Below are 26272 nucleotides of genomic sequence, written 5' to 3'. Positions count from 1 at the left end.
ATTTTAAATATTTCTTTAACATGGATGCATATTTCAGAATTCTGTTTCTATGAGTGAGATGATGTTTTATTAAGTATATTATTCCAAATTGGGCACTCTAATCAAAGCATAAGTTAACTCAGAAGCAAAGCTCTCATTTTAATAACATCTTATTTTAAGATAAACTTTAAAAATGAAATTAAAGTTTCTGAAGTAAAAACAGTTGGAATGTTGCCAATTTTTAAGGATTCAACCCAATGTAAAGTTAATTCTTAGCAGTTATAACCACAGACCATGTAGGTTTTCAATCCAATTTAATTCAATATTATAAACCACACAATGTGGTTTAAAACTGCTGGGGGGATCACAGTCTAGAAGAGAAGACAAACTGTACACAACCAGTTCTAATTCAAGTTTAGGCAACTGTTAGAGCAGACATATAAGCAAAGTACTTGAGAAAAGAGGAGTTAATTATTATAGCAATGAAGATTACCTTTGTCTTGCTCTGAATCCTCTACACAGTGACTGCAAAAGGATAATTTTGTTCCTTTGTTCTTGATACCTCTTACTTTCCCTGTAGCCTTTCCATCGTGCCTGTATACAGACAGCGGCCAAGTGCCTCCGCCGACAGTGCTCCCTCCATCTCCGCTGGATGACAATGGTGGCAGTCCGCAGCTCCAAATACCGCTGCCTCTGTACGTGAGCACGCCAGGAGGCTTGCAGAAGAGTGGCCGCACTTGCCATAAGTAAAGCATCTTTCTGCACAGCTGCATCTCTGACTTGCTTCTGATGTACATAATTCCTCCAGAATTGCTGTGGGGAAGACAAAATAATAAAACTGGTATCATATAACAAATTTTCACAGAAAAAAGAAAAAAGAAATCTCTTATGTCATAACTAGAGATTAAGTAGCTAAACAGCTAAATTGTGGGTGGTTAAAGTAAAAAAAATGTTTTCCAGATATGCTTAGTGAAAATAACAATTTTAGACAATATAACCTTGATGAAGTTAATTATACAACTTAAAATAATTTAAGTTTTTGATTATTTCATGCCCTACAAATTAATTTTAATAAATTACATTATATTCTCACCTACAATTTGCCAGTACTAATGGGTCAATGTGCATACATTTCAAAGATTAAGATATTAAAGACTTTTTTGCACAAATAAAAAAGGTTCTATGGAAAACAGTTGTCAATGAGGGAGAAATCAATGAGGGAAAAAATAAAAAGATAAATGTAAAATACGACTTTGAATAATTATAACAATAATATGTACCATTCTCAAATATCACTAAGAAAACTAAAAATAACTGTCAACAGAAATTAAGGCACATAACTCCTTTGCTCCTAATTATACCTCAAAGACATTATGACTATAAATTCAATTTAATTTCAACTGTACATTAATATATTTACTAGTAGTCTATTATTGTATTGCCAGGTCAATCTGTTGGTTGCTATGAACATTTAAAAAATGAGTATGACACATTCGCATCTCTGAAGAAATTTACATTCTTACTTAAATGCTTCACAATAAAACATTTCTAGTTCCTAAAACACATGCTAAATAAACTGGCCAATCTCATGCAAAGAATCCTTTACTTCCCACCTGGATGACAATAGATGCCTGTCTCAGATGGAGGAAATGCTGCCTACATAGCAAGACCCTGAACCATCGCTGCAGCAGTACGATTCTGCGGAGCACCTCTTGGTGAAGCAGATCCTGTAGGTGTTGTCGTTCCTGCTCCTTTAGGAACACCTACCAAAAGGGAAAGAGATGAAGAATACAGCTTAAGAAGAAACGAGAAATTTATTTAATGCATCGTCATTCCTGTGATGATTCCCATGGTAAGATTTTTTAGAGAAGAACGGGTACAGCAGCAGGCATGTACAAGTAGTCCTGATATTTCTATGATTTAGCCAAAGCAATCATTCTCAAATTGGAAAGGAGGTATTAGAATTTAGAAGGGAAACTGGAAAGGTGAGCATAGGTATAAAAATCCCAGTGCCAGAGATTGTGATATATTATTCCCTGGGGAAATTCACTGCTGTCAGGAGCCAATGATTATAATAGTGATAAATAACAATGATCTTTTAAAATCCAGTATGCATCAAAGGCTTCTTTGCTGCCCAAAGATATTCATCAGTTTGTTTATTCACTCTTTCATTCAATTAAAAATCTTTAGGAATTTAGGGGGATAGAAAGATAAATTAGACACAGTCCCTCTGGAAACAGGATTTACACCTCAACTTTAAGAGCAGATAGATATTAAAAACTGTATATGTTTAAGATGTACAATGTGATGTTTTGATGCATATATAAACACTGTGAAATGATTATCACAATCAAACTAAGAAACACGTCCACCATCTCCCATTTTTGTCAAAAATTTAAAAAAGATTTTTAAAAAGCACAGATAGGTATCAGAAACCCATAGAGTCAAACAGTAAGCTATCAAGGGCAAGAGACAGAGGACCCTACCTGAGCAAAACAAGGAGCTGGAAATAAGAATAAATGTACATACAGAGGACCACGGAACAATTAAAGAGTATGAAGTCACAACATGGAGGTTCTTGAAAAAGAGAAAGATGTTTAATCAGGAGGTTACTGGGTGATTATTACTGAGCAGGAAACTGACATAAAGAAAGAAGTATATGAAGATGATGATTTTGATACTAAGGGCAGAGTGAGTTACACGGAATAACAGACTGATATCGATGATGGGTCTGTTTACTATAAAAGAAATGTGTGAGAGCAAGAAACAGAACTAAAATGGAAACAGTAGGAATGTAGGGAAAGGCAGAGATGTAAGAATCATTTGTAAGGAAAAACAATGGAACAACTTTTTTGTAAAAAGGTTAAAGTGAAGGGTAACCCATATATGATTATGGTTTCTAGCCTAGAAACTACAAGAAAGGTGACAGAGAAAAAGAGCAGTTGGTTAGTTCAAGACAGTAAGGGAATCTGGCTAACGTCACTTTGGGCAAACTGAGTTGAAAATTATAGTAGAATACCTAGAAAGAGATGCTTTTTAAGCAGTTAAAATTATAGGCAGCACTAAAACATTGGTCATAAGCTCTTTGATTAATACTGACCATCTCATTAACTAAAAATCTTGGTCTAATCAATTTCCTTATAATATCTTGTACATTATCTTTCTTATCAACATTCTCCTAGGCCAAGACTGCCATTATTTTTTTTTAAAGAAAGAACATAAAGTATCACTTTAATAATATTTTGTATTGGATAATTATTATTTTTTTAAATTTATTTACTTTTAATTGGAGGATAATTGCTATACAATATTGCATTGGTTTCAGCCATATATCAACATGAATCAACCATAGGTACACATATGTCCCCTCCTTCTTAAACCTCCCTCCCACCTTCCACCTTATCCCACCCCTCTAGGTTATCACAGAGCACCAGATGTGAGCTCCCTGTGTCATATGGCAAATTTCTATCAGCTATCTAATTTTAGATTAATTGGTAATTTTAATCTGTATTAATATTCTCATCTTACATTAATATGATAACGTATGTGTCTCAGTGCTGCTCTCTCTCAATTCGTCCCACCCTCTCCTTCCCCCACCATGTCCACAAGTCTGTGCTCCCCGTTTGTGTCTCCACTGCTGCCTACAAAAACATACTCAATTTGGACAAGGCCTGTATATATTATATTTACCATGGATTTTCCAACTTGATAATTATCTGGATTAAGATTTATTTTCCTGAAGAAATCCTGAATGTTAAATTTGGATGGAATAATGTTTCGGGGAAGAAGCACATGGAAATGGCTCACAAAATCCTGAAAAACGAAAAGAAAATATTGTAAAATCACAAGAGAATTACATGTAAACAAGATCCCAAACAAGTTAATTGTCCTTTTATTGATTTCTGTCTCATTATTTTAAACAGGGTGAAACCAAGAAATTACTTGTTAATTTAAAATATTACAAGAAGTTAATTAATTAGCAAAATGGGGAGTAGAGATTTCTACATATTTTGTTATCAAAGCGGAAGAAAAGAAGGACAGAAACTAATTCTCCCTTTGAAAAAGCTATACTAAAGACCAAAGAAAAAGTTACTTAATAAGGTTCTGAAATTTTTAGCAGAAAAATAAGGAAAGGTGGCAGCTATTTCAGGTTATAACTGAAAATAAAGCGTTCCCTCAACAGTAAAGATGTGCTCAGCTTCTGAAAAGCTTCAAAATAATTTCTATACCCACATCAGCAGCAGCCCACGAGAACAGCTGAAAGCCTTGTTGGCAGCATACTATGAAAGAAAATTCTGCTGAGAAAGCTTTAGGGAAAATCAAAAGGGATCTTTTCTTTTGAACTAGATTGCTCTGATTAGAGTATTTCAGTTACTGGAGTAATCACTGTGAAGAACTGCCGTGTTATGAGTAAACTTATATAAGCAAACATTCAGATCAAATGAGAATAGCCAAGAAGTGGAATCTACTACAACACAAGCTTAATGATATTGCTGTCAGTCAATGGAAATGAGTATTCTCTATCCCTCTTCAATTCTGTATATGAAAGATAGAATGGGGAGGAGAATTAAGAGAAATAAACAAATGAGTCCCAAATGAAAAATAAGCAAGACACAGGACAAATTTACTTGATGTACATATATATTTAAATATCATTATAAAAGCATAACCTGGAAAGAATATTTGCAGCTGTATCCTGATTGGCGAATTCGAACTGTCTCCAGCATCCCAGTGTACCGAAGCTGTCTAAGCACCAAGGCATCATTGAACCTTAACGGTAACTAAAACAAAGCAAACAGAAAAACGGTTAACCCAGAAGAACAGATCTCCAAATTTATGTTTGTTTTCTAAGTATAGTTAAATTCTGAATATCTAGGAACTGACCGGAGGTTGTCTGGTTAAGATACAGCAGAGGCAATGAGACAATCTTACCTCCACAACTGGTAGCTTCAGAAAAGTTCTGACTGCCTGACTAAAGGGAAAAAAAAGAAACACCAAGCTTCCAGGCTTCACAACTTGCAGAAGAAAAGTGCCCTCAAAACTCAAAAGGAAATGTTGCTGCCCACAGGCCACAGAGTTTAGTCACTATAAAATTTGTAACAAGATTAACATACATAGTTAAAAGTATATTTTTGTTAAGATTTTACCCACCATCTCACTCAGAAACCACCCACTCTACAAGCTTCCAGTTGCCTTAACTTGAGAGCTGACAGATTCATCTTCTATGACTAGTACAAGATTAAGAGCAGTTTATCTCCCTAAATAGTTCTTGTTGATGATCCTGTAAGTTCAGTTCAATTCAGTCACTCAGTCGTGTCCAACTCTGCAACCCCATGAACTGCAGCACGTCAGGCCTCCCTGTCCATCACCAACTCCCGGAGTCCACCCAAATCCATGTCCATCGAGTCGATGATGCCTTCCAACCATCTCATCCTCTGTTGTCCCCTTCTCCTCCTGCCCTCAATCTTTCCCAGCATCAGGGTCTTTTCAAATGAGTCAACTCTTCACATCAGGTGGCCAAAGCATTGGAGTTTCAGCTTCAACATCAGTCCTTCCAACGAACACCCAGGACTGATCTCCTTTAGGATGGACTGGTTGGATCTCCTTGCAGTCCAAGGGACTCTCGAGAGTCTTCTCCAACACCACAGTTCAAAAGCATCAATTCTTCGGTGCTCTGCTTTCTTTATAATCCAACTCTCACATCCACACATGACTACTGGAAAAACCATAGCCTTGACTAGACAGACCTTTGTTGGCAAAGTAATGTCTCTGCTTTTTAATATGCTCTAGGTTGGTCATAACTTTCCTTCCAAGAAGTAAGCGTCTTTTAATTTCATGCCTGAAATCACAATCTGCAGTGATTCTGGAGCCCAGAAAAATAAAGTCAGCCACTGTTTCCACTGTTTCCCCATCTATTTGCCATGAAGTGATGGGACCAGATGCCATGATCTTAGTTTTCTGAATGTTGAGCTTTAAGCCAACTTCTTCACTCTCCTCTTTCACTTTCATCAAGAGGCTTTTTTTAGTTCCTCTTCACTTTCTGCCGTAAGGGTAGTGTCATCTGCATATTTGAGGTTATTGGTATTTCTCCCAGCCATCTTGATTCCAGCTTGTGCTTCTTCCAGCCCAGCCTTTCTCATGATGTACTCTGCATAGAAGTTAAATAAGCAGGGTGACAATATACAGCCATGACATACTCCTTTTCCTATTTGGAACCAGTCTGTTGTTCCATGTCCAGTTCTAACTGTTGCTTCCTGACCTGCATACAGGTTTCTCAAGAGGCAGGTCAGGTGGTCTGGTATGCCCATCTCTTTCAGAATCCTGTAAGACACCCTGGAAAATAAAAAATTCCTATAGTCCCTCATCACTAGTCACTCCTAAGTATCTCTTAGGTGTGTTTTTAGACATTCAAAAGAAGATGTATTTGAAATTTCTGGTATTTCTCCTTATTTTCTAAATACCATCTTCAATTTTCCACTAAGGAAATCCCAAATATTTTCCTGCAGAAAGATAGGGTATACCAACTGTCAAGAGAAAAGTCAAGTGGGCAGCTTATGTTAAATAATAATAGCAGTTAACATTTATTTAGCACTTATTCTGTGTCCTTAAATACCTTATTAATTGAACTCTTTGTAGAACAAGGTCTCAATAACAGGGACTCAAATTTCTCTTTAACTGTAAATAAAACAGTTTCCCTTTTTGTCACCATAAAAGAACCAATCATTACAGAATAGCTAACATTTACCAAGCACTTAGTAGGGACCAGGAACATTCTAAGTACTACATAGGTTTTTTCTCACGTACTCATGAAATACTTATGAGTTGTCCTACAATTACAGTATATTCTTACAGTATATAATTACACATGAAATTATTTAAGGCACAGAGAAGTCATGCAACTCATTTAAGACCACAAAACTTGTAACTGGCAAAGCTGGAGACTGCTTCTTAAGAATTAAGAAAGCTGAACCTAATTTCCTACTACATTTCAGAAGTTTGGGCTGGAACTATTTTTTCCTATGATGGACATAAAGATGATAAATGTTTACACTTAATAGACATATTTTGCAAAGCTCTAATTAGGGGAACTGTCACATAAAAGAAGGAAATAAAAAATGTCCACAGTAACCTATTTTAAAGAGACAAGAATCTAAACATGAAAAATGCCAGGCAAGTTCTTTAAGAGTGATTGATTAATACCTTATGTCTGAACAAGAGATTAATTTAGGGTAACAAAAGTTGCAAAAAATTATTTTGTATAATGGAATTTCAAGAGATTTTTGTTTCTACATGTAGCAGATGCTAAATTTTAGAAAATGCTAAATTGAGCTCATATAAATAGTTCATAGGCAGGTAAGTGAGGAAATTAGAAGGATATCCATAGAAAATTCAGAACACTGTTTTCCTTATAAAGATTATAAACAGCTCTTCACTTCCACATATCCTCCTTAGAACGAATTTAAAGTTTGGTGTGAAGTAAGCTGAGCTAGAAGCTCTCATTTAAGAGACATTCTTACCTTTTCAGCATTAGAGCGAATGCACTTTACAAAATACGGTTCTGCTTGACCAAGTGTTTCCATCAGCTTGCTTAATGACACCTGCAATACAAAGCAATATAGTTAGCACTGTCTCTCATTCCAAACTGGAAACAAATGATTTATGATGTTGGTAAAATATGCAAAAACAAGTGATAAACACAGAACTAGGTTTGTTTCTGAAAAGCAAATTGTGTACAATGCCATACTGATTAAACTGAGGCCAGTTAAGGACAAGGATGGCAGTTTAACCTTACAGCTGAGAGACTAGCAATGGTAAATACTGCAAATAATTTTAGAGTCATCTAAATATATAATGGGAGCTTCGCAGGTGGCTATATGGTAAAGAATCCACCTGCCAAGCAGGCAATGTTTCAATCCCCAGTTTGAGAAGATCCCCTGGAAAAGGAAATGGCAATCTACTCCAGTATTCTTGCCTGGGAAATCCTATGGATAGAGGAGCCTCACAGGTTATAGTCCTTGGGGTCCCAAAGAGTTGGACATGACTTAGCAACTACACAAGTCTACAATAAATTTTTTACTTTTCTTCAGAATTCATGAAACAATTTTATTCAAATGCATGCAGTATTAGAAAGCAACTTTGGGAAAACCATTCAGTAGGGCAGCAGTCCCCAACCTTTCTGATACAAAGGACCAGGTTCACGGAAGACAGTTTTTCCATGAACTGGAGCCGGGTGGGAGGGGGATAGTTTCAGGATGATTCAAGTGCATTACACTGATTGTGCACTTTATTTCTATTATCATGACATCAGCTCCACCTCAGATTATCAAGCATTAGATCTCAGAGGTTGGGGACTCCTGCAGTAGAATATCCAGGAAGGTAGTAGTCTCCTGTTTCAATTTTAACCTTTAAGTATGTAACGATGTTCCCTCTTCCATTCCTGATGCTGATTATTTGTGCTTTGCCTGTTTTTTCCAGGTTAGTCTAACTAGAGGTATATAAATTTTCTGATATTTTCAAAGAACCAGCTTTTTTATTTCATTGGGTTTTCTCTTATTATTTTTCTATTTTTCATTTCATTGATGATTCTACTTTATAATTTCACTCCTGTTTGCTTTGGGTTTAATGTTCTTGTTTTTCCAGTTTTCTAGGGTAGAACCATAGATTACTGATGTGAGGCTTTTACTTTTTCTAATAAGAGAATTTATTGTTATAAATTAACCTTGGAATACTACCTTAGCTGCCCTGCACAAATTTTGATGCTTTATTCTCATTTATTTTTAAAATACTTAAAAATTTTTCCTTCCCCTTTGACTATCTAGAGTAAAAAGTTACAACAGTATAAACTTACAGTTAGCCCCTCCTTTCTTTTGTGCTACTTTGTCGTATGTCTTATTTGTACCTTACAACATACTATTATTTTTGTCTTCTACAACCAATTATCTTTTTTTAAAGGTTCAAAGAAGAAAAAACTTTTTATAGTTACATTCTGTCATTCTGGCAATCTTAATGTTTTGTATAGATCCAAATTCTGTGGTTTTCTCATCATTTTTATCCCAAATTTAACATTCTTATATTGTAGATTTCCTGGAACTGAAATCTCTCAACTTTTGTTTGTCTAAAAAAGTCTCTAACCTTCATTACTCACTTGTGCAGAGAATTTTAGAGTGACAATTTTTTTTTTTTCTTTCAGGCTTTTAAAAATACTACTCTTGAATTCTGGTTTTCATAGTTTATGATGAGAAACATATTGTTATTCTTATTTTCATTTCATAGAACATAAATATCATCTTTTTCCCTTTGGTTGTATTTAAAATTTTCTTTTTTTAACTGGCTTTAGCAATTTGATGTGATGTGTCTTGATATGCTTGGCAGGGGGGTGTTTTGCTTGGGACTTGTTGAGATTCTTTGATATTTGAGCTTATATTATTCATAAAAATCAGAAAATATTTTTGTCGCTATTTCTTCAAAATTTTTTCTGTATCCCCCTCTTTTGCCTTTCCTTCTTAGATGTCAATTACATCTATGTTCAATGACCTGATATTTTCCCACAAGCTACTAATGCTTTTTTTCGTTTTTTTCCCCATCATTGTTTATTACATCTCTCTGCATTTTAAAGTAAATGTAAACTCTAAATCACTAATTACAGGGCTTAGTTCCAATCCCAGCACTAATCCCAACTAGTTTATCTCATTTCCAAATATTACAATTTTAATCTCTGAAATGATTAATCATTTGAGTCTTTTTCCTGTCTTCTATTTTTTCTCATTTTTCTCGTTTTTCTTACATCTCTGGACATACTTATATGGTTTATAATAACTATTTGAGATCCTCATCTACTATTTCCATCATCTCTGTTATTTTTACAATCTGTTTCTAATGATTAATTTTTCTGTCTTGTTATGGGTGGTTCTTTCCCTGATTCTTCACATGCCTAATAATTTCAGATTGGACACTGGAGTGATTTTATATTCTTTGATTTTGCTGTATTTCTTTAAAGAGCAACAGACAGTTGCCCCTGGGGTTGAGTTACACTGAATCATTTTGATTCTTTCAAGACTTCCTTTTATTAAGCTTTGTGAGGGTAGGTTCAGAGCAAAACCTTTTGCATCTGTTTGGGCTCCCTCTCCCTGGGCTACAGCAAACTATCTTTGTGTAGTAACCTGGGACTTGCCTCATTTATTTCCCTTTTCTCAGGGATCATAATCCTGTAATGCTTATTGTCTGATAACTAAAAACACTCTATGTTTACCTTTTGCCTAGTTTTCTAGATGCTCATAATAGAAGGGCAATTCCTATATCAGTTAATCCTTCATGAGTTCTACATTTTCACTTTGATGAAAATAAACATTCATTCACAAGAAGGGTGTGAAGTCACAGACATCTGGCTGCCATCTATCTCCATCACTTCTAATTTCCTCATCTGTACAATAAGAATGATGGTATTCATCTCACAGAATTGCAGGAAAAATAGATAATGCATATGTATAAATATTTAATAAGGAATATGGAAAATGTAGTACATTTATCATTATGTTTCTGGATGGTAAATGACTTTCATTTGTTTTTGTTCACTGTATTTTCTAAATAATAAGAAGTTTAGAAAAATTAATTCATTACTCTTATAATATTTAACAACATAGTAGAAACATTACAGATGACTCTTTGTAAATGTTAAATACAATACATGAATATAATTTGAAAATATCCATAATTCCTGAGTGTGGGGGATTTTAAGGCACATTATAGGACTATAATTAAGCTTTTATTGTAGTAGCTGTAACGAGTATTCTTCAGATTAAAGACTGAGTTTGATAAAGAGGCTCCTGTAAAAGAACGAAGATGATGAAACAAAGGACACAGTAGCTTAATGGTTCTACTCTTCCTTATCATGAAAGGGGACTAATGCTTCCTTAGATAAACAGGGCCAAGCAACACCTCTCTCTTTTTAAATAATCAAATACCATTAACCCATAGGATTGTGATTTAAGGTTTGTGTAAAATTCATGGCAGAGCTTCCAACATATATTCAATTGTCTTTCCTTTAACTTTATTAGGACCTAGTAAGTTATTTGGCTCTTAAATCTTGTTTTTTTGTGTGTTTTTTTTTTTTTTTGAAGAAAAAACATTTGACCAAGTAGCTTTTATAGAATCAAAATTTTCTCTCGGCCTATGGTGAAAATTGTCTAAAATAAAATGACATTTATAGCTTATAGGTTTAAGGACTATACTTATATAAATCAAACAAGATCATATCCAGTGACATGTTAGTAGATAATTTACATTTAGATATCCTGGATTAAAAAGGAGCACTGAAAAAGTGCTAAAAAATAGAAATATAGCTATCAGTAGATAAAGAAATTTTTAATTAACAATGCTTTAGTTAGTACTGCTTCTGTGAGTGATAAAGCACAAGGTAGAATAAAATTATCTAAAATACCATTACCCTTCAGATTTGCAGCTCATTTTCATAAATATCTAGCAAATGAACAGAATATTAGAGATAATCTGATAAGAACAGGAAAAATGAAGAGTATTTTGAAATTAATTCTGGAAGTGATTTGGTTAATTTATTATGATATTTATTCCTAAATGCACAGTCATAATAAGATGATCTAGATTCCTATATATACAAAACTAAAATAAAAAGTCAAGAAAAATCTTACAATTCCATTTAGTTAAATAATGATGGCAGTAGCATTAGGTTTAAATACACAGAGAAAAAAACATACATCATTGTGTTAACAGTGCCACATCTGGGCAGTCAACTTTCTGGTGCTTTTCTCTTCAAGTTGAATATAACGAATTCCTCTTCGGGATACGTACTACCCAGAGATGAACAAAAGCACCTGATTTTTCTCCCATCTTTGGTACTTCCAACCAAAAGTACCATTCTACTATAACTTTTTAGTCACATGAATCTTGCAGATCACTTTGACCTTATGATTTCAATCTGAACAAAACAGATTCCTCTTTGTTAAAAATAAAAGGGAAAAAAAGTAAATAGGAAACAACCTGAAACTGAGCACTGATGCTGGGAGGTTTCTTCTTCTTGTGCAAATGAAGAAGAGACTTGGTAATGCGATCCTGTATGGTCAAACTTGTCAGATGCTTTAAAGACTTTACTTCTAGCAAATGCTGAAAAACAGGAGGAAAAATCAAATTCTTCACATAAATTGATCTAAAAATAGGGAAAACAAAGTTGTAAGCCAGTATTTATTATTCCTATGTATGACTGTGGTGAATATGGGAAATTAATATTCATTATCGACTCTACCCATCTTCTGCTTTCTTGCAGAAGTTGATCAGCTAAAAAGAAACTGCATTTCTCAGACTCTCACATCTCAGGTTCTGGATGTGATTAAGTTCCACAATTCCCACACGTTAAACTGGGAAGGTCTAACCAAGGCAGATTCAAGGGATTAGATCTGATAAGACAGAGTGCCTGAAGAATTATGGACAGAGGTTCGTGACATTATACAGGAGGCAGGGATCAATACCATCCCCAAGGAAAAGAAATGCAAAAAGACAAAATGGCTGTCTGAGGAGGACTTACAAATAGCTGTGAGAAGAAGAGAAGCAAAAGGCAAGGGAGAAAAGGAAAGATACACCCATTTGAATGCAGAGTTCCAAAGGATAGCAAGGAGAGATAAGAAAGCCTTCCGCAGTGATCTATGCAAAGAAATAGAGGAAAATAATAAAATGGGAAAGTCTAGAGATTTCTTCAAGAAAATTAGAGCTACCAGTGGAACATTTCATGCAAAGATGGGCTTGATAAAGGACAGAAATGGTATGGACCTAACAGAAGCAGAAGATATTAAGAAGAGGGGGCAAGAATACACAGAAGAACTATACAAAAAAGATCTTCATGACCCAGATAATCACGATGGTGTGATCGCCAACCTAGAGCCAGATATCCTGGAATGTGAAGTCAAATGGGCCTTAGGAAGCATCACTATGAACAAAGGTAGTGGAGGTGATGGAATTTCAGTTGATCTATTTCAAATCCTAAAAGATGATGCTGTGAAAGTGCTGTACTCAATATGCCAGCAAATTTGGAAAACTCAGCAGTGGCCACAGGACTGGAAAAGGTCAGTTTTCATTGCAATCCCAAAGAAAGGCAATGCCAAAGAATGCTCAAACTACCGCAGTTTTGCATTCATCTTACATGCTAGTAGAGTAATGCTCAAAATTCTCCAAACCAGGCTTCATCAGGACCTGAACTGTGAACTTTCAGATGATCAAGCTGGATTTAGAAAAGGCAGAGGAACCAGAGATCAAATTGCCAACGTCCGCTGGAGCATCAAAAAAGCAAGAGAGTTCCAGAAAAACATCTATTTCTGCTTTACTGACTATGCCAAAGCCTTTGACTGTGTGGACCACAACAAACTATGGAAAATTCTGGAAGAGATGGGAATACCAGACCACTTGACCTGCCTCTTGAGAAATCTGTACGCAGGTCAGGAAGCAACAGTTAGACTGGACATGGAACAACAGACTGGTTCCAAATAGGAAAAGGAGTACGTCAAGGCTGTATATCGTCACCCTGCTTATTTAACTATATGCAGAGTACATCATGAGAAACGTTGGGATGGAAGAAGCACAAGATGGAATCAAGATGGCCGGGAAAAATATCAATAACCTCAGATATGCAGATGACACCACCCTTATGGCAGAAAGTGAAGAAAACTAAAGAGCCTCTTGATGAAAGTGAAAGAGGAGAGTGAAAAAGTTAGCTTAGAACTCAAAATTCAGAAAACTAAGACCATGGCATCTAGTCCCATCACTTCATGGCAAATAGATGGGGAAACAGTGGAAACAGTGTCAGACGTTATTTTTTTGGGCTCCAAAATCACTGCAGATGGTGACTGCAGCCATGAAATTAAAAGACACTTGCTCCTTGGAAGAAAAGTTATGACCAACCTGGACAGCATGTTAAAAAGCAGAGACATTACTTTGCCAATGAATGTCCATCTAGTCAGATCTATGGTTTTTCCAGAAGTCATGTATGTATGTGAGAGTTGGACTATAAAGAAAGCTGAGCCCCAAAGAATTGATGCCTTTGAACTGTGGTGTTGGAGAAGACTCTTGAGAGTCCCTTGGATGGCAAGGAGATCGAACCAGTCTATCCTAAAGAAAATCAGTCCTCAATATTCTTTGGAGGGACTGATGTTGAAGCTGAAACTCCAATACTTTGGTCACCTGATGCAAAGATCTGACTCACTGGAAAAGACCCTGATGCTGGGAAAGATTGAAGGCAGAAGGAGAAGGGGACGACAGAGGATGGGATGGCTGGACGGCATTACCAACTCAATGGACATGAGTTTGAGTAAACTCTGGGAGTTGGTGATGGACAGAGAGGCCTGGGGTGTTGCAGTCCATGGGGTTGCAAAGAGTCAGACACTGCTGAGCTACTGAACTGAACTGACTGAACCAAGGCAGAGGGTTTGGCTACTAGCTTGTTTCTGCCACCAAACACATATACAAAAGTGGTTCAGCTTTCTGTGGCCCCAGTGTCCAGGCACTACTTTTGAGAGTGCTGAGAGACAGCATGCAGGGCATCTGTGTTGTCAGTGCAACTCTAGTAAAAGCACCTTAGTAAGGAAGCCAATAATAATAGCAGCTTCTCCATGAGCCTGGAAGCAGGTGCAATGATCGCAGCGTCCTCATTTTCTAGCTTTTGGAGTACAGCTGAGGTCAGTTCTGCTCTATAATTTCTGATGATTTCTGTAAGCACCTCTTTGAATTAATACCCTTTATACTTAAAACGGAAAAGGCAATGGCACCCCACTCCAGTACTCTTGCCTGGAAAATCCCATAGACGGAGGAGCCTGGTGGGCTGCAGTCCATGGCGTCGCGAAGAGTCGGACAGGACTGAGCTTTTCACTTTTTCACTTTCACTTTTCACTTTCACGCATTGGAAAAGGAAATGGCAACCCACTCCAGTATTCTTGCCTGGAGAATCCCAGGGACAGGGGAGCCTGGTGGGCTGCCATCTATGGGGTCGCAGAGTCGGACACGACTGAAACGACTTAGCAGTAGCAATACTTAAAAAGGGGGCTTCCCTGGTGGGTCAGATGGTAAAGAATCTACCCTCAATGCAAAAGATCCGGATTCACTCCCTGGGTTAGGAAGATCCCCTGGAGAAGGGAAGGGGTACCCACTCCGGTATTCTTGCCTAGAGAATTTCATGCACAGAGGAGCCCGGTGGGCTACAATTCATGGGGTTGCAAAGAGCTGGGCACCAAGGAGCAGTATTTTCTTCTTTTACTATTTAAACATATCCACGGTGATTAGTAACTTGCAGTTGAATCCTGACTCATAGAGACAATAAATTAAATTCAATCCCTAGACTATTCAGTAAGCCAGGAGCACATAAACAGGAAAACAAAAATACAGTGCCTTATCAACCTGCATCCTTAAATCCTAATTATTAATCTTAATAAGATAGGAGTTACACATAAAGCAACTAAAGAATACAAAACAGGGTATTAATAAAGGATTTTGGAGCTTCTTTTAGCCAATCACTAATCAATTTTGAAAATCCTACTAATTTACGGCAGTGAGTTTGTCAATGGAAAGAACCTATCTATACAGATGCACAACAATATGTTATTTATAAAGCAGAAAAAGTTTCATTGTATGAGAAGCAGAGATTTGAGTTAAAAGCATGATAAATATAGAAGACTAAACAGTATTAATTTTGACAATATAAACATCAAAAAATAAAAACTTCCAAGTGGTAATTTAAGTATAATACACATTTAAACGATTCTACCTAAGGAAAAAAAAATTTCCAACAAACACTTATCATCTATATATAAGAACAGTAAAAAAAAAAAAAAAAAGCTTAAAAGAACATGTCCTGTAATCATAAACAAGCAGAAGACTTCAAAAGACAGTTCTCAAAATATACATGACAAGTAACATGAGGACAACCAATGTCGCTTTAATCAAAAAACACACCTTTTCTTTAAGGAGATTTACTGCACGTTCAATTGACAAACATAAAAAGACTAATAAAATTCAGTATACATAAAACAGGCACATTTATGTATTGTTCTTAGGAGTGAAAATCCTTATAACCTTCCTGATATTAAGCAATTTCTTGTCAAGGTATTTATCTAAGGAGAGATCGAATATAACTTCTGACAATGTACTTCAAAAATATAGTGAAAAATTCTGACTAGAGATAACGAATTACACGAAACTTTTTTCATGAAGTTCATCCACACAACTGAACAGTGTACAGACCTAAAAATACTATAAACCTATATTCTGACATGGAGAAATATCTGCAAATACTCTTGACCAAAAAAAGTCACACAAAACAATAATAATATTTACATAAATATATAATGGTATGTGTGTGTTGAATTTTCAAAGCTTTTACTTAAGTTGAAATGCTTCCCTTCATGGAATTTAATTGAAAAGCCGAACAAACAAAAAAACCTAAAACAAAAAATCCACATTCATTCTTATCTGCGGATCTTTCCCAATTTTTTCATTTGGAATATTAGACCTTTACACGGGTTGATTTTTCTTAGTATTCAACTTATAGCTTAAATACCCAAACTTTTTCATAAAGTTATTAGTTGCATACCCCAAAAGCAGCCCACCTGTATGCTAACAGTATGTCATTTCATCTTCCTCTTTGCATATAATATCATCTACATCTTTTATTGTTTTTCTCTTTCTCTGAAAGAATCACTACAAGAGAGCAAGAGTTCTTGGACTAGACTGTCTATCCCTGCACAAACAACATCTAAAAAGTGTCTGGTTCTGCATGTGCCGTGCTCAGTTGCTCAGTCGTGTCTGACTCTTTGCAACCCCACAGATTGTAGCCCACTAGGCTCTGCTGTCCATAGAGATGCTCCAGGCAAGCATACTGGAGTGGGTTGCCATGCCCTCCTCCAGGGGATCTTCCCAACCCAGGGACTGAACCCAGGGTTGGGTCAATCTCCTGCATTGCAGGCAGATTCTTTACCGTCTGAGCCACCAGGGAAGCCCCTGGTTCTGCAAACTTAATAAATATTAGCTGGATGAACGAAAGAATGGTTAACAAGTAATGATTTTTCAACAGTGTTTCCTCAGACTTATGCCCATGAAACTCATCATGATTAGATCTATCAAGAAATATTCAATGATTACTACAGATCTGGTTCTGTTCTAAGTGGGCAGAATACATCGCATTTAAGTACAAGGAAACAGACTATAAGGACATTAAAAAAAATAAATGATAATCTCAGGGTTACTCCGATTTATGAAGATAAAACAGTGCAAGGAAGAATGGAGATATAAGGCAGAGCAGAACAAGGCAGTGGACAGGAGGAAAGAAGCCAAGAAAGAGATAAAACCAGTTAAGGGACAGTTTCAATAGCCCAGCATGATGTGACAAGGACTGAAGTGCAGGTCCAAGATCTAGCAGAAAACAGATAACGGATTTAATTCCTTTCTTAGGTCTTCTGTTCATTATCTACTTTATTCCTTTCTTAACTCCATCTTCATTGTTTAGTTTATTCAGATTAGTCAATTCATTCTTTTTTAAACAATTATTTACTGCCTGCTGTGCATGGTATGGACCTAACAGAAGCAGAAGATATTAAGAAGAGATGGCAAGAATACACAGAAGAACTGTACAAAAAAGAGATAATCACGATGGTGTGATCACTGACCTAGAGCCAGACATCCTGGAATGTGAAGTCAGGTGGGCCTTACAAAGCATCACTACGAACAAAGCTAGTGGAGGTGATGGAATTCCAGTTGAGCTATTCCAAATCCTAAAAGATGATGCTGTGAAAGTGCTGCACTCAATATGCCAGCACATTTGGAAAACTCAGCAGTGGCCACAGGACTGGAAAAGGGTAGTTTTCATTGCAATCCCAAAGAAAGGCAATGCCAAAGAATGCTCAAACTACCACACAATTGCACTCATCTCACATGCTAGTAAAGTAATGCTCAAAATTCTCCAAGCCAGGCTTCAGCAATATATGAACCATGAACTTCCTGATGTTCAAGCTGGTTTTAGAAAAGGCAGAGGAACCAGAGATCAAATTGCCAACATCCGCTGGATCATGGAAAAAGCAAGAGAGTTCCAGAAAAACATCTATTTCTGCTTTATTGACTATGCCAAAGCCTTTGACTGTGTGGATCACAATAAACTGTGGAAAATTCTGAAAGAGATGGGAATACCAGACCACCTGACCTGCCTCTTGAGAAATCTGTATGCAGGTCAGGAAGCAACAGTCAGAACTGGACATGGAACAACAGACTGGTTCCAAATAGGAAAAGGAGTACATCAAGGCTGTATATTGTCACCCTGTGTATTAACTTATATGCAGAGTACATCATGAGAAACACTGGACTGGAAGAAACACAAGCTGGAATCAAGATTGCCAGGAGAAATATCAATAACCTCAGATATGCAGATGATACCACTCTTATGGCAGAAAGTGAAGAGGAACTAAAAAGCCTCTTGATGAAAGTGAAAGTGGAGAGTGAAAAAGTTGGCTTAAAGCTCAACATTCAGAAAACGAAGATCATGGCATCCGGTCCCATCACTTCATGGGAAATAGATGGGGAAACAGTGGAAACAGTGTCAGACTATTTTTGGGGGTTCCAAAATCACTGCAGATGGTGACTGCAGCCATGAAATTAAAAGACGCTTACTCCTTGGAAGGAAAGTTATGACCAACCTCGACAGCATATTCAAAAGCAGAGACATTACTTTGCCAACAAAGGTTAGTCTAGCAAGGCTATGGTTTTCCCTGTGGTCATGTATGGATATGAGAGTTGGACTGTGAAGAAGGCTGAGCGCCGAAGAATTGATGCTTTTGGACTGTGGTGTTGGAGAAGACTCTTGAGAGTCCCCTGGACTGCAAGGAGATCCAACCAGTCCATTCTGAAGGAGATCAGCCCTGGGATTTCTTTGGAAGGAATGATGCTAAAGCTGAAACTCCAGTACTTTGGCCACCTCATGCGAAGAGTTGACTCATTGGAAAAGACTCTGATGCTGGGAGGGATTGGGGTCAAGAGGAAAAGGGGACGACAGAGGATGAGATGGCTGGATGGCATCACTGACTCGATGGACGCGAGTCTCAGTGAACTCCAGGAGTTGGTGATGGACAGGGAGGCCTGGCGTGCTGCGATTCCTGGGGTCGCAAAGAGTCGGACACGACTGAGCGACTGATCTGATCTGATCTGTGCAAGGTGCTGTAGATACAAATATTAAGAAGATATTGCTCCTGCTGTTAAAGAGAACTAAAATGGATAATAAACTTATCTTCAAGGTTTGAGTCTGAGTGACTACAAAATTCAGTAGGGCAGGAACAGAGCAAAATCTCTTAGGGCATAAGTCTGAGATATGAGCAGGATGTCACAGTAGAAATGTACAACAGTGGAACTGCGGGTAAAAGACTGGAAATTTAAAGGCAGATCAAATTGTAAAGATATATTTAATAGAAGTGATTGAAGGTTTCAAGGTATGAGAGGGAAAGTACTCTCTAGAAGAAAAAAGTACTATCCAAACAGAACTATATTAACAGAGGGCTAAGGGCTGTTGGAGGTAACATGTGTTTAATATTTGCCTGTGTTTATTCAGAATGGTAAAAAAAAAAAGCATTCTAAATCCTGCCTTTATCAATAAAATGAGATGCTAGAGGTGCCCTTAATACAAGTAACTGAATCTTATTTCCAGTAGCAATAAAAGTTGTAGGAATATGTACATCAATGATTCACACTCAAGGTAAGAAAGCAGTTTCAGATTTCACAAAAGAGCAAAAAGGAAAAAAAGTTTAGGTTATTTGCATTGCTGCTGCTTCCTTCCACACCACATATAAAACTAACTTAATGCAACAGAAAGAACTTAGTCAGAAATGACCATGGTCAATGAGGATCTAGGATCTGCTAATTTAATTTTATAAATATAAAAATTTATTTTGTCTTGGTTTGAACTGGACTGCAAGAAACAAGCAAAACATTCACTAAGCATAATTAGAAAAAATAAGGTATATTTAAATAAGGGTAGGAATCTAAGATGAAGAGTGAGGTTACTAATCAAACTACACATTATACATACATGTATGTACACATATAAGCCACAAATTCAACTCTAACATTTTGGTAGAAAATATGAAGAAAATAATTATTTACTGAATACTAATCATGCACATGGGCTGCCCTGGTGGCTCAGTGGTGAACACATGCTGCCAATGCAGGAGACAGAGGTTTGATCCCTGGGCCAGGAAGATCCTCTGGAGTAGGAAATGGCAACCTACTCCAGGATTCTTTTTTTTTTTTTCCACTCCAGGATTCTTGCCTGGGAAAACCCATGGACAGAGGAGCCTGGTACACTACAGTTCACGGGGTCACAAAAGAGTTGGACACGACTTAGCAACAACAACAATAATCATGCACATACCAAATATATATATTTCATCCTAACGTATATTATCCCCCACATCACAAATGAAGAGACAGAAGTTAAGACAAGTTAGAGAATTTACTCCAAAGATCAGAGAGCAAGTAACAACAGATCCATCATTTGAATGTAAGTCAGTTTTACTCCAAGGTCTATACTCTCATAGACTATGTTGCCTCTCTAATATTAAATATATGTACTTGAATACACAAGACATGTATACCTGTGGTGGATTCATGTCACTGTATGGCAAAACCAATACAATATTGTCAAGTAATTAGCCTCCAATTAAAATAAATAAATTTATATTAAAAAAAAGAATACACAAGACACTAAAATAAACAAAAAATTAGCTATATTTAATTTTTAAAAATTGAGAAACGGATGGGATTCCTGTGATTGATAACTGAATGGCATTATTGACTTCAGATGTATCTAACATATTCTTGTTGACTATCATATGAAGTTTAAGAAGTTACAAAACAGTGTATATATAGATACAAGGAGTCACTCTGCTGTACAGCAGAAATTAATACATTTTAAATCAATAGTTCAATTTAAAAAATAAGTTATCCATCTGAAGAGAATGAAAAGAACAGGGCAAACACTAGATCCACAGGTGGCATTCAAAATACTAAAAGGCTAATGAGACAGTGAAGGAAAAAAAAGAAAGACAAATGAACAATAACAAATATTTGACAAAGAACAGGTATGGTCTCCTCTCCTCTCTACATAAAAATTTTCACGATAAGAACATAATCACAAACCACTCAGTAAATTTTCTTTGTGGTTTAAAACACATTTTCCACTACCACAAACCACATCAGCAATGCATTCAATTTTATTAGGAAATATAAGGCGACTCAAGTAGAAGGAAAAACTACAGATTCATTTTCTTGTTTCTTAAACTCGAGAATTTTGAGAATAAACAGCCCTTTTTCAGTTCTTTTAAAATTTTTGAATTATGTTCATTAACAAAGTTAATGACAGGACTCTTTGGAAGGGCACAAGAGACAGAAAAACTCTAAGACTGTTCTTTAGTAAATCTAATAAACATTTTGGCAAGCAGATTAGAGTAAGCAAATTACAAGTCCTGGGTCAAATTATGCCCATTGTTTTTATAAGATTTCTATGGTTGAAAAAACTTACATGAAATTCAAGTTTCAGTATCCATAAATAAAGTTTTATTGGAATACAGTCACAGTCATTCAGTTACATACTGTCTACACCTGCATTTGTGCTATGACAGCAGAGCCAAGTGGTTATAACCCAGACCAGATGAGCCTGCCAAGTCTAACTGGACCTTTACAGAAAAACCAGGCTAACTAATGTTAATGATGATGACAGAAATTATTTTTAAATCAGATAAAATTTAAAAATTTTTAATTAGATAAAATTCAGAATGTCTCCTTAACCTGATTTAAGAAGAAATGAAAAAAATCTATGCAGAGGCAATTACTCAACAAAAATTTACATCTATATTCAGAAGCTTTTCAAACACTAGAAAGTGAGATACATCACAAATATTCACCAGCATTAAGCTTTGCCATTTCATAGTAACATCCAGCATTATTTCTAAAATGGTTTTAACTGAACATACACAATCTGTATTTTGGGTACAAATAAGATATTTCTTGTTTATGATTTCTAAAGATTGTTTGCATGAATAATTAAAAAAAAATCATGAAGTGAGGCACAGAGGAAAAAATATTTTCATAATACTCACCTTTGGAAGCCCCGGTTTGGATTTGAAATTTTTGTTTCTCCTATAGAGACAAATCTTACATTAGAAGGAAAAAAAAAACAACAACATCGGAAAGATGAATTTCAAGTTCTCTACAAAAAGAACATTATATACCCACTTCCAAGTTATAGGTCCTTTAAATGAAAACACTGTCTAATTCAACTAAGCAGGCACCTTTGGGAAGGAAGGATAAGCAAAGTAAAGACATGCCTGCTCCATAATACAGGTACAAACAGACTGAGCTTGATATCAGTAACATAATGTAGATTCAAAGTTCAAGTTTCATTTTCTTTTGGACCCTAACAGGGCTCTGCATTCTTAACCTACAGAGGCTTTGTTTCTGTCATTTTAAACTTAAAAAGATGCCTAATTTCATGAATTATTAAAATGTACTTTTCACTAAGACTTATGATCTTCCATTTTCAGAAACTATAAATTCTGCTCTGCTCTTTTATTCCTTATTCATAATTCAATATCACACTTCGATCAAACCTTTTTTTTTTCTTTAATGGCTACAAAAAAGGAATAAAACCCAGTGCTTATGAACATGGGCTGGGGAATCAGGAAGACCTGGGCTTGTTGAATCTGAGCTCTATCACCTACCAAGGTATGATTTTAATCTCTTTAAAATTTGGTTTCATTATGTAACAGTGTAAAAATGATAATGTAAGACAAAGTAAAAATGATAATACTATCAACCTCACAGAGTTGCTGTGAGGATTAAATGCGTTTATTCAAAATTCTGGAATGTAGCATGACATATAAACTGAGCCTATTAACACTGTTAAGAGATGACTTAGGGATTAAGAAATATAATCCAGTCACACTTCTAGCTAACGGTCAAAAAATATGCTTTGGAAGTGTTTTAAATATATTGATATGGGTAGGTAAGAACTTTTTACTGGTCCACCATGCGTGGTTAATATCTATATCCTGAAACCAGTTCTACATCAGGTAAGGAGAAACAGCAGGTTTTAGCAAGTATTATGTATCACCATACAGGTGCCCCTTGAACAACACAAGTTTAGACTGTAAGGGTCCAGTTACACATGGAATTCTTTCAACATGAACTACAACAGTACTACTTGATCTGACATTGGCTGAATCTGTGGATGTGGAATCACAGATACTGAGGAGCAGTGGATATGGAGGGCTGACTATAAGAAACACACGAATTTTCCGTTGTGTAGAAGGTTGGCACCTCTAACCCATGCAGTGTTGAATGGTCAACCGTATGTGGTCCCATTCACCATTTTGTAAGAGATTTACCTGCCCAACTTGTTAAGACTGCCAGAATTAAAGGGCAATTGCAGTTAAAAACTAGGAATCCTAAAAAAAAGCTAACAGTATTTGCTCTCTCTGGGTGTAGAGTCTGTAAAACAGCAATAAAGAATCATCTCCATAAGTATATTCAGTCATGACCTCCTAGTAAGATGAAAACAAATAAACAAATACCAGCTGTATAATATATGAGACTGTCACAGTTCTAAATTCTGACTACTTTTCAATCTTGTTTCACTTAAAATTCCACTCATGAAAATAATGCTTCACAATTACCTCTCTTCTTTTTTAGCCAGAAAATTTAAATCAGTTATAAAAAAAGGCAAGCGATATTGTTGATCAATACTAACGTGAGAATCCCATGGGCTCTCTCCAAGAGTTTGCTGCTAGCTGAATTAGCGAATATCCCATCTTTATCAAGCAAGGAGGTGTTACTTGATAGTTTACTCTGGCGAATCCCAGTTCTGCCATTCCAGGCAAAATCAAATGTTTCACTGTAAAAATTAAATATAGTACAATTTTCTTAATTGAGACATCCCTAACATTCCAGAAATTTCTTTTAAAAGTAAAACAAAGCTTTAAACATGAAAGTTAAAATTTAGAAAAAATACTAAACCAGCAGAAAATGGTTTTATCAAAGAGATTACTGATCAATTTGGGCTGATCTTTAGTCTCCCAGAACCAAATATTTCTAGGATTCTACCATATTCACATTCAAAAGTACATGATGAGCACACCATATAGCTAACCATACCATTCAACAATCAGTAAATAATATAACATATTATAAGATACTGTCATGTCTTCTGTCTTTGTTTCAGGTCCAAAATCCCACAGCAAAAGAGACACTGATGTATAGAACAGTCTTTTGGACTCTGTGGCAGAGGGAGAGGGTGGGATGATTTGGGAGAATGGCATTGAAATATGTATAATATCATATATGGAACGAGTCGCCAGTCCAGGTTCGATGCACGATACTGGATGCTTGGGGCTGGTGCACTGGGACGACCCAGAGGGATGGTATGGGGAGGGAGGAGGGAGGAGGGTTCAGGATGGGGAACACATGTATACCTGTGGCGGATTCATTTCGATATTTGGCAAAACCAATACAATATTGTAAAGTTTAAAAAAAAAAAAAAGTAATCTTGAAACTGTTAAAGAGGGTACTGTTAATTTAGATACCTGGGTGAAGGTAAAAAACAACTAAAAACTTATCCTATAAATATGATTAAAAATGTTCTGGACCCCCATCATGAGGCTGTTGGATAGCCTATGAGAGAGGCTATAGCGGTAGATGGTAGTAGGTCTCCACCTTCTGCGCAGATCATATTTTCTGCCATTGACGAAGAAAAGGAGGGAGACTGTGCTCTACCTCCAGAGGACTGAGAGGGCTTACAGGACGCTGCGGCCGGGCGCCCTGGCGAGCCCCCTCTCCCTCTACACAAACCTTAAAAATTTATCCAACAATTTCTGATTTAAGGCGACTACCCCACCTCCACTTGCACCTCCCAGGGCCCAGGAATTCTCCAGTTTACATCCAAAGCCTCCCAGAACATTGCCTAAGGTTGAAAAAGATAAAAAAGTTTTCTTTTAAACAAAGGAGCTTTTAAAGAATATACAATATACTATACAGAGCCTGCTCCTTGCAGAAAAACCCCCTCAGGGGGGCCTCACCCAAGTAAAAAAAAAAAAAGAGAAAAAGAAAAAGAAAAAAGAAAAAAAAAAGTATATATTAGCCCAAGTGTAACCACTTCTTTGAGTTTCACTTCTTTTCTGAGAATATTCAATGTACGTAAAATAGAAATAAAAACTGTTTGCTTTTTTCCCTGTTAACTATCTTTCATTAGTTTAATTTACAGGCCTATAGCCACTGAACCTAAGAAGGCAGAGGACAGTTTCATACCATAAAATTTGATGTATATAACATTATCAAAACAATAAAACTATAGCAAAGAACAGGTTAGTGGTTGCCAGAGACAGGAAAGGGACATGAAGAAAAAGAAGAATACAAATAAGCAGTATGAATTAATTCTTTTATGATGATGAAAGAGTTCTGCATGCTGACTGTGGTGCTGGTTACACAAATCTATGTTGCTGTTGTTTAGTCACTAAGTGGTGTCTGACTCTATTGGGACCCCATGGACTGTAGCCCACCAGGCTCCTCTGTCATGGGATTTGCCAGGCAAGAATACTGGAGTGGGTTGCTATCTCCTTCTCTAGGGCATCTTCCCGACCCAGGGATTGAACCCGTGTTTTCTGCGTTGGCAGGTGGATTCTTTATCACTGAGCCACCAAGGAGATAAAATTGCAAAGAAACTACATATATACAAACACAGATTTATTTTAAATGGTGAAAACTATAGTCTAGTTAATATTAATGAAACAATGTAATTTTCCTGGTTTTGATAATGTACTACTACTATATAAGATTCTTTTAAGGAAAACTGAATGAAGAGTACATAGAACTCTAAAAACTGTATTTCCTTTGTACTCTTTTTGAAACTATTTAAAAATGGGATATAACCTTAAAATATTTATTTTCCCATTAGTTCTTTACTTAAATTATACCACTTTTTAGATAGCCAGGACAATATCTTCAAAATCTTTTAATAGCTTTGTTCTATCCTCCCGGTCAAGTTTCTAATGAAGAACGACAGAAAATAATCAAACATGAAAAACTTTATCTATAAAAATTTTCATGAATACCAAAAAATTAGAAACAACCTAAATAGCCAACAATTGGAAATAAATGAAGAAATCATGTCATAACCACACCAATGGGAGTCTATAAGGTCATTAAAAATCATGTCATAGAATAGTTATTTAATGGCATAAAAAATTGTCTGCATATA

The 26272-nt window shown here is 36.2% G+C and overlaps 1 protein-coding gene across 12 annotated transcripts in view; it reads right to left on the bottom strand.

The window, feature by feature from the left end:
• The window catches only part of MYO9A (myosin IXA), a 196990-nt gene that overhangs the window by 72956 nt on the left and 97762 nt on the right, over positions 1-26272 (bottom strand). For all 12 annotated transcript variants that reach the window (XM_010834461.1, XM_010834463.1, XM_010834467.1 and 9 more), the window contains 8 exons: positions 23771-23914; positions 22122-22161; positions 11992-12114; positions 7497-7577; positions 4650-4760; positions 3670-3792; positions 1593-1742; positions 473-792 (listed from right to left, as the gene is read on the bottom strand). In XM_010834461.1, coding sequence (XP_010832763.1) covers positions 473-792; positions 1593-1742; positions 3670-3792; positions 4650-4760; positions 7497-7577; positions 11992-12114; positions 22122-22161; positions 23771-23914 — 1092 coding nt within the window. The remainder of the gene's footprint in view (positions 1-472; positions 793-1592; positions 1743-3669; positions 3793-4649; positions 4761-7496; positions 7578-11991; positions 12115-22121; positions 22162-23770; positions 23915-26272) is intronic.

This window comes from Bison bison, unplaced genomic scaffold, assembly GCF_000754665.1.
Source record: "Bison bison bison isolate TAMUID 2011002044 unplaced genomic scaffold, Bison_UMD1.0 scf7180017864034, whole genome shotgun sequence".
Classification (NCBI taxonomy): Eukaryota; Metazoa; Chordata; class Mammalia; order Artiodactyla; family Bovidae; genus Bison; species Bison bison.
The sequence above is the reverse complement of the archived record's forward strand: the minus strand, read 5'-3'. Positions and strand labels throughout refer to the sequence as shown.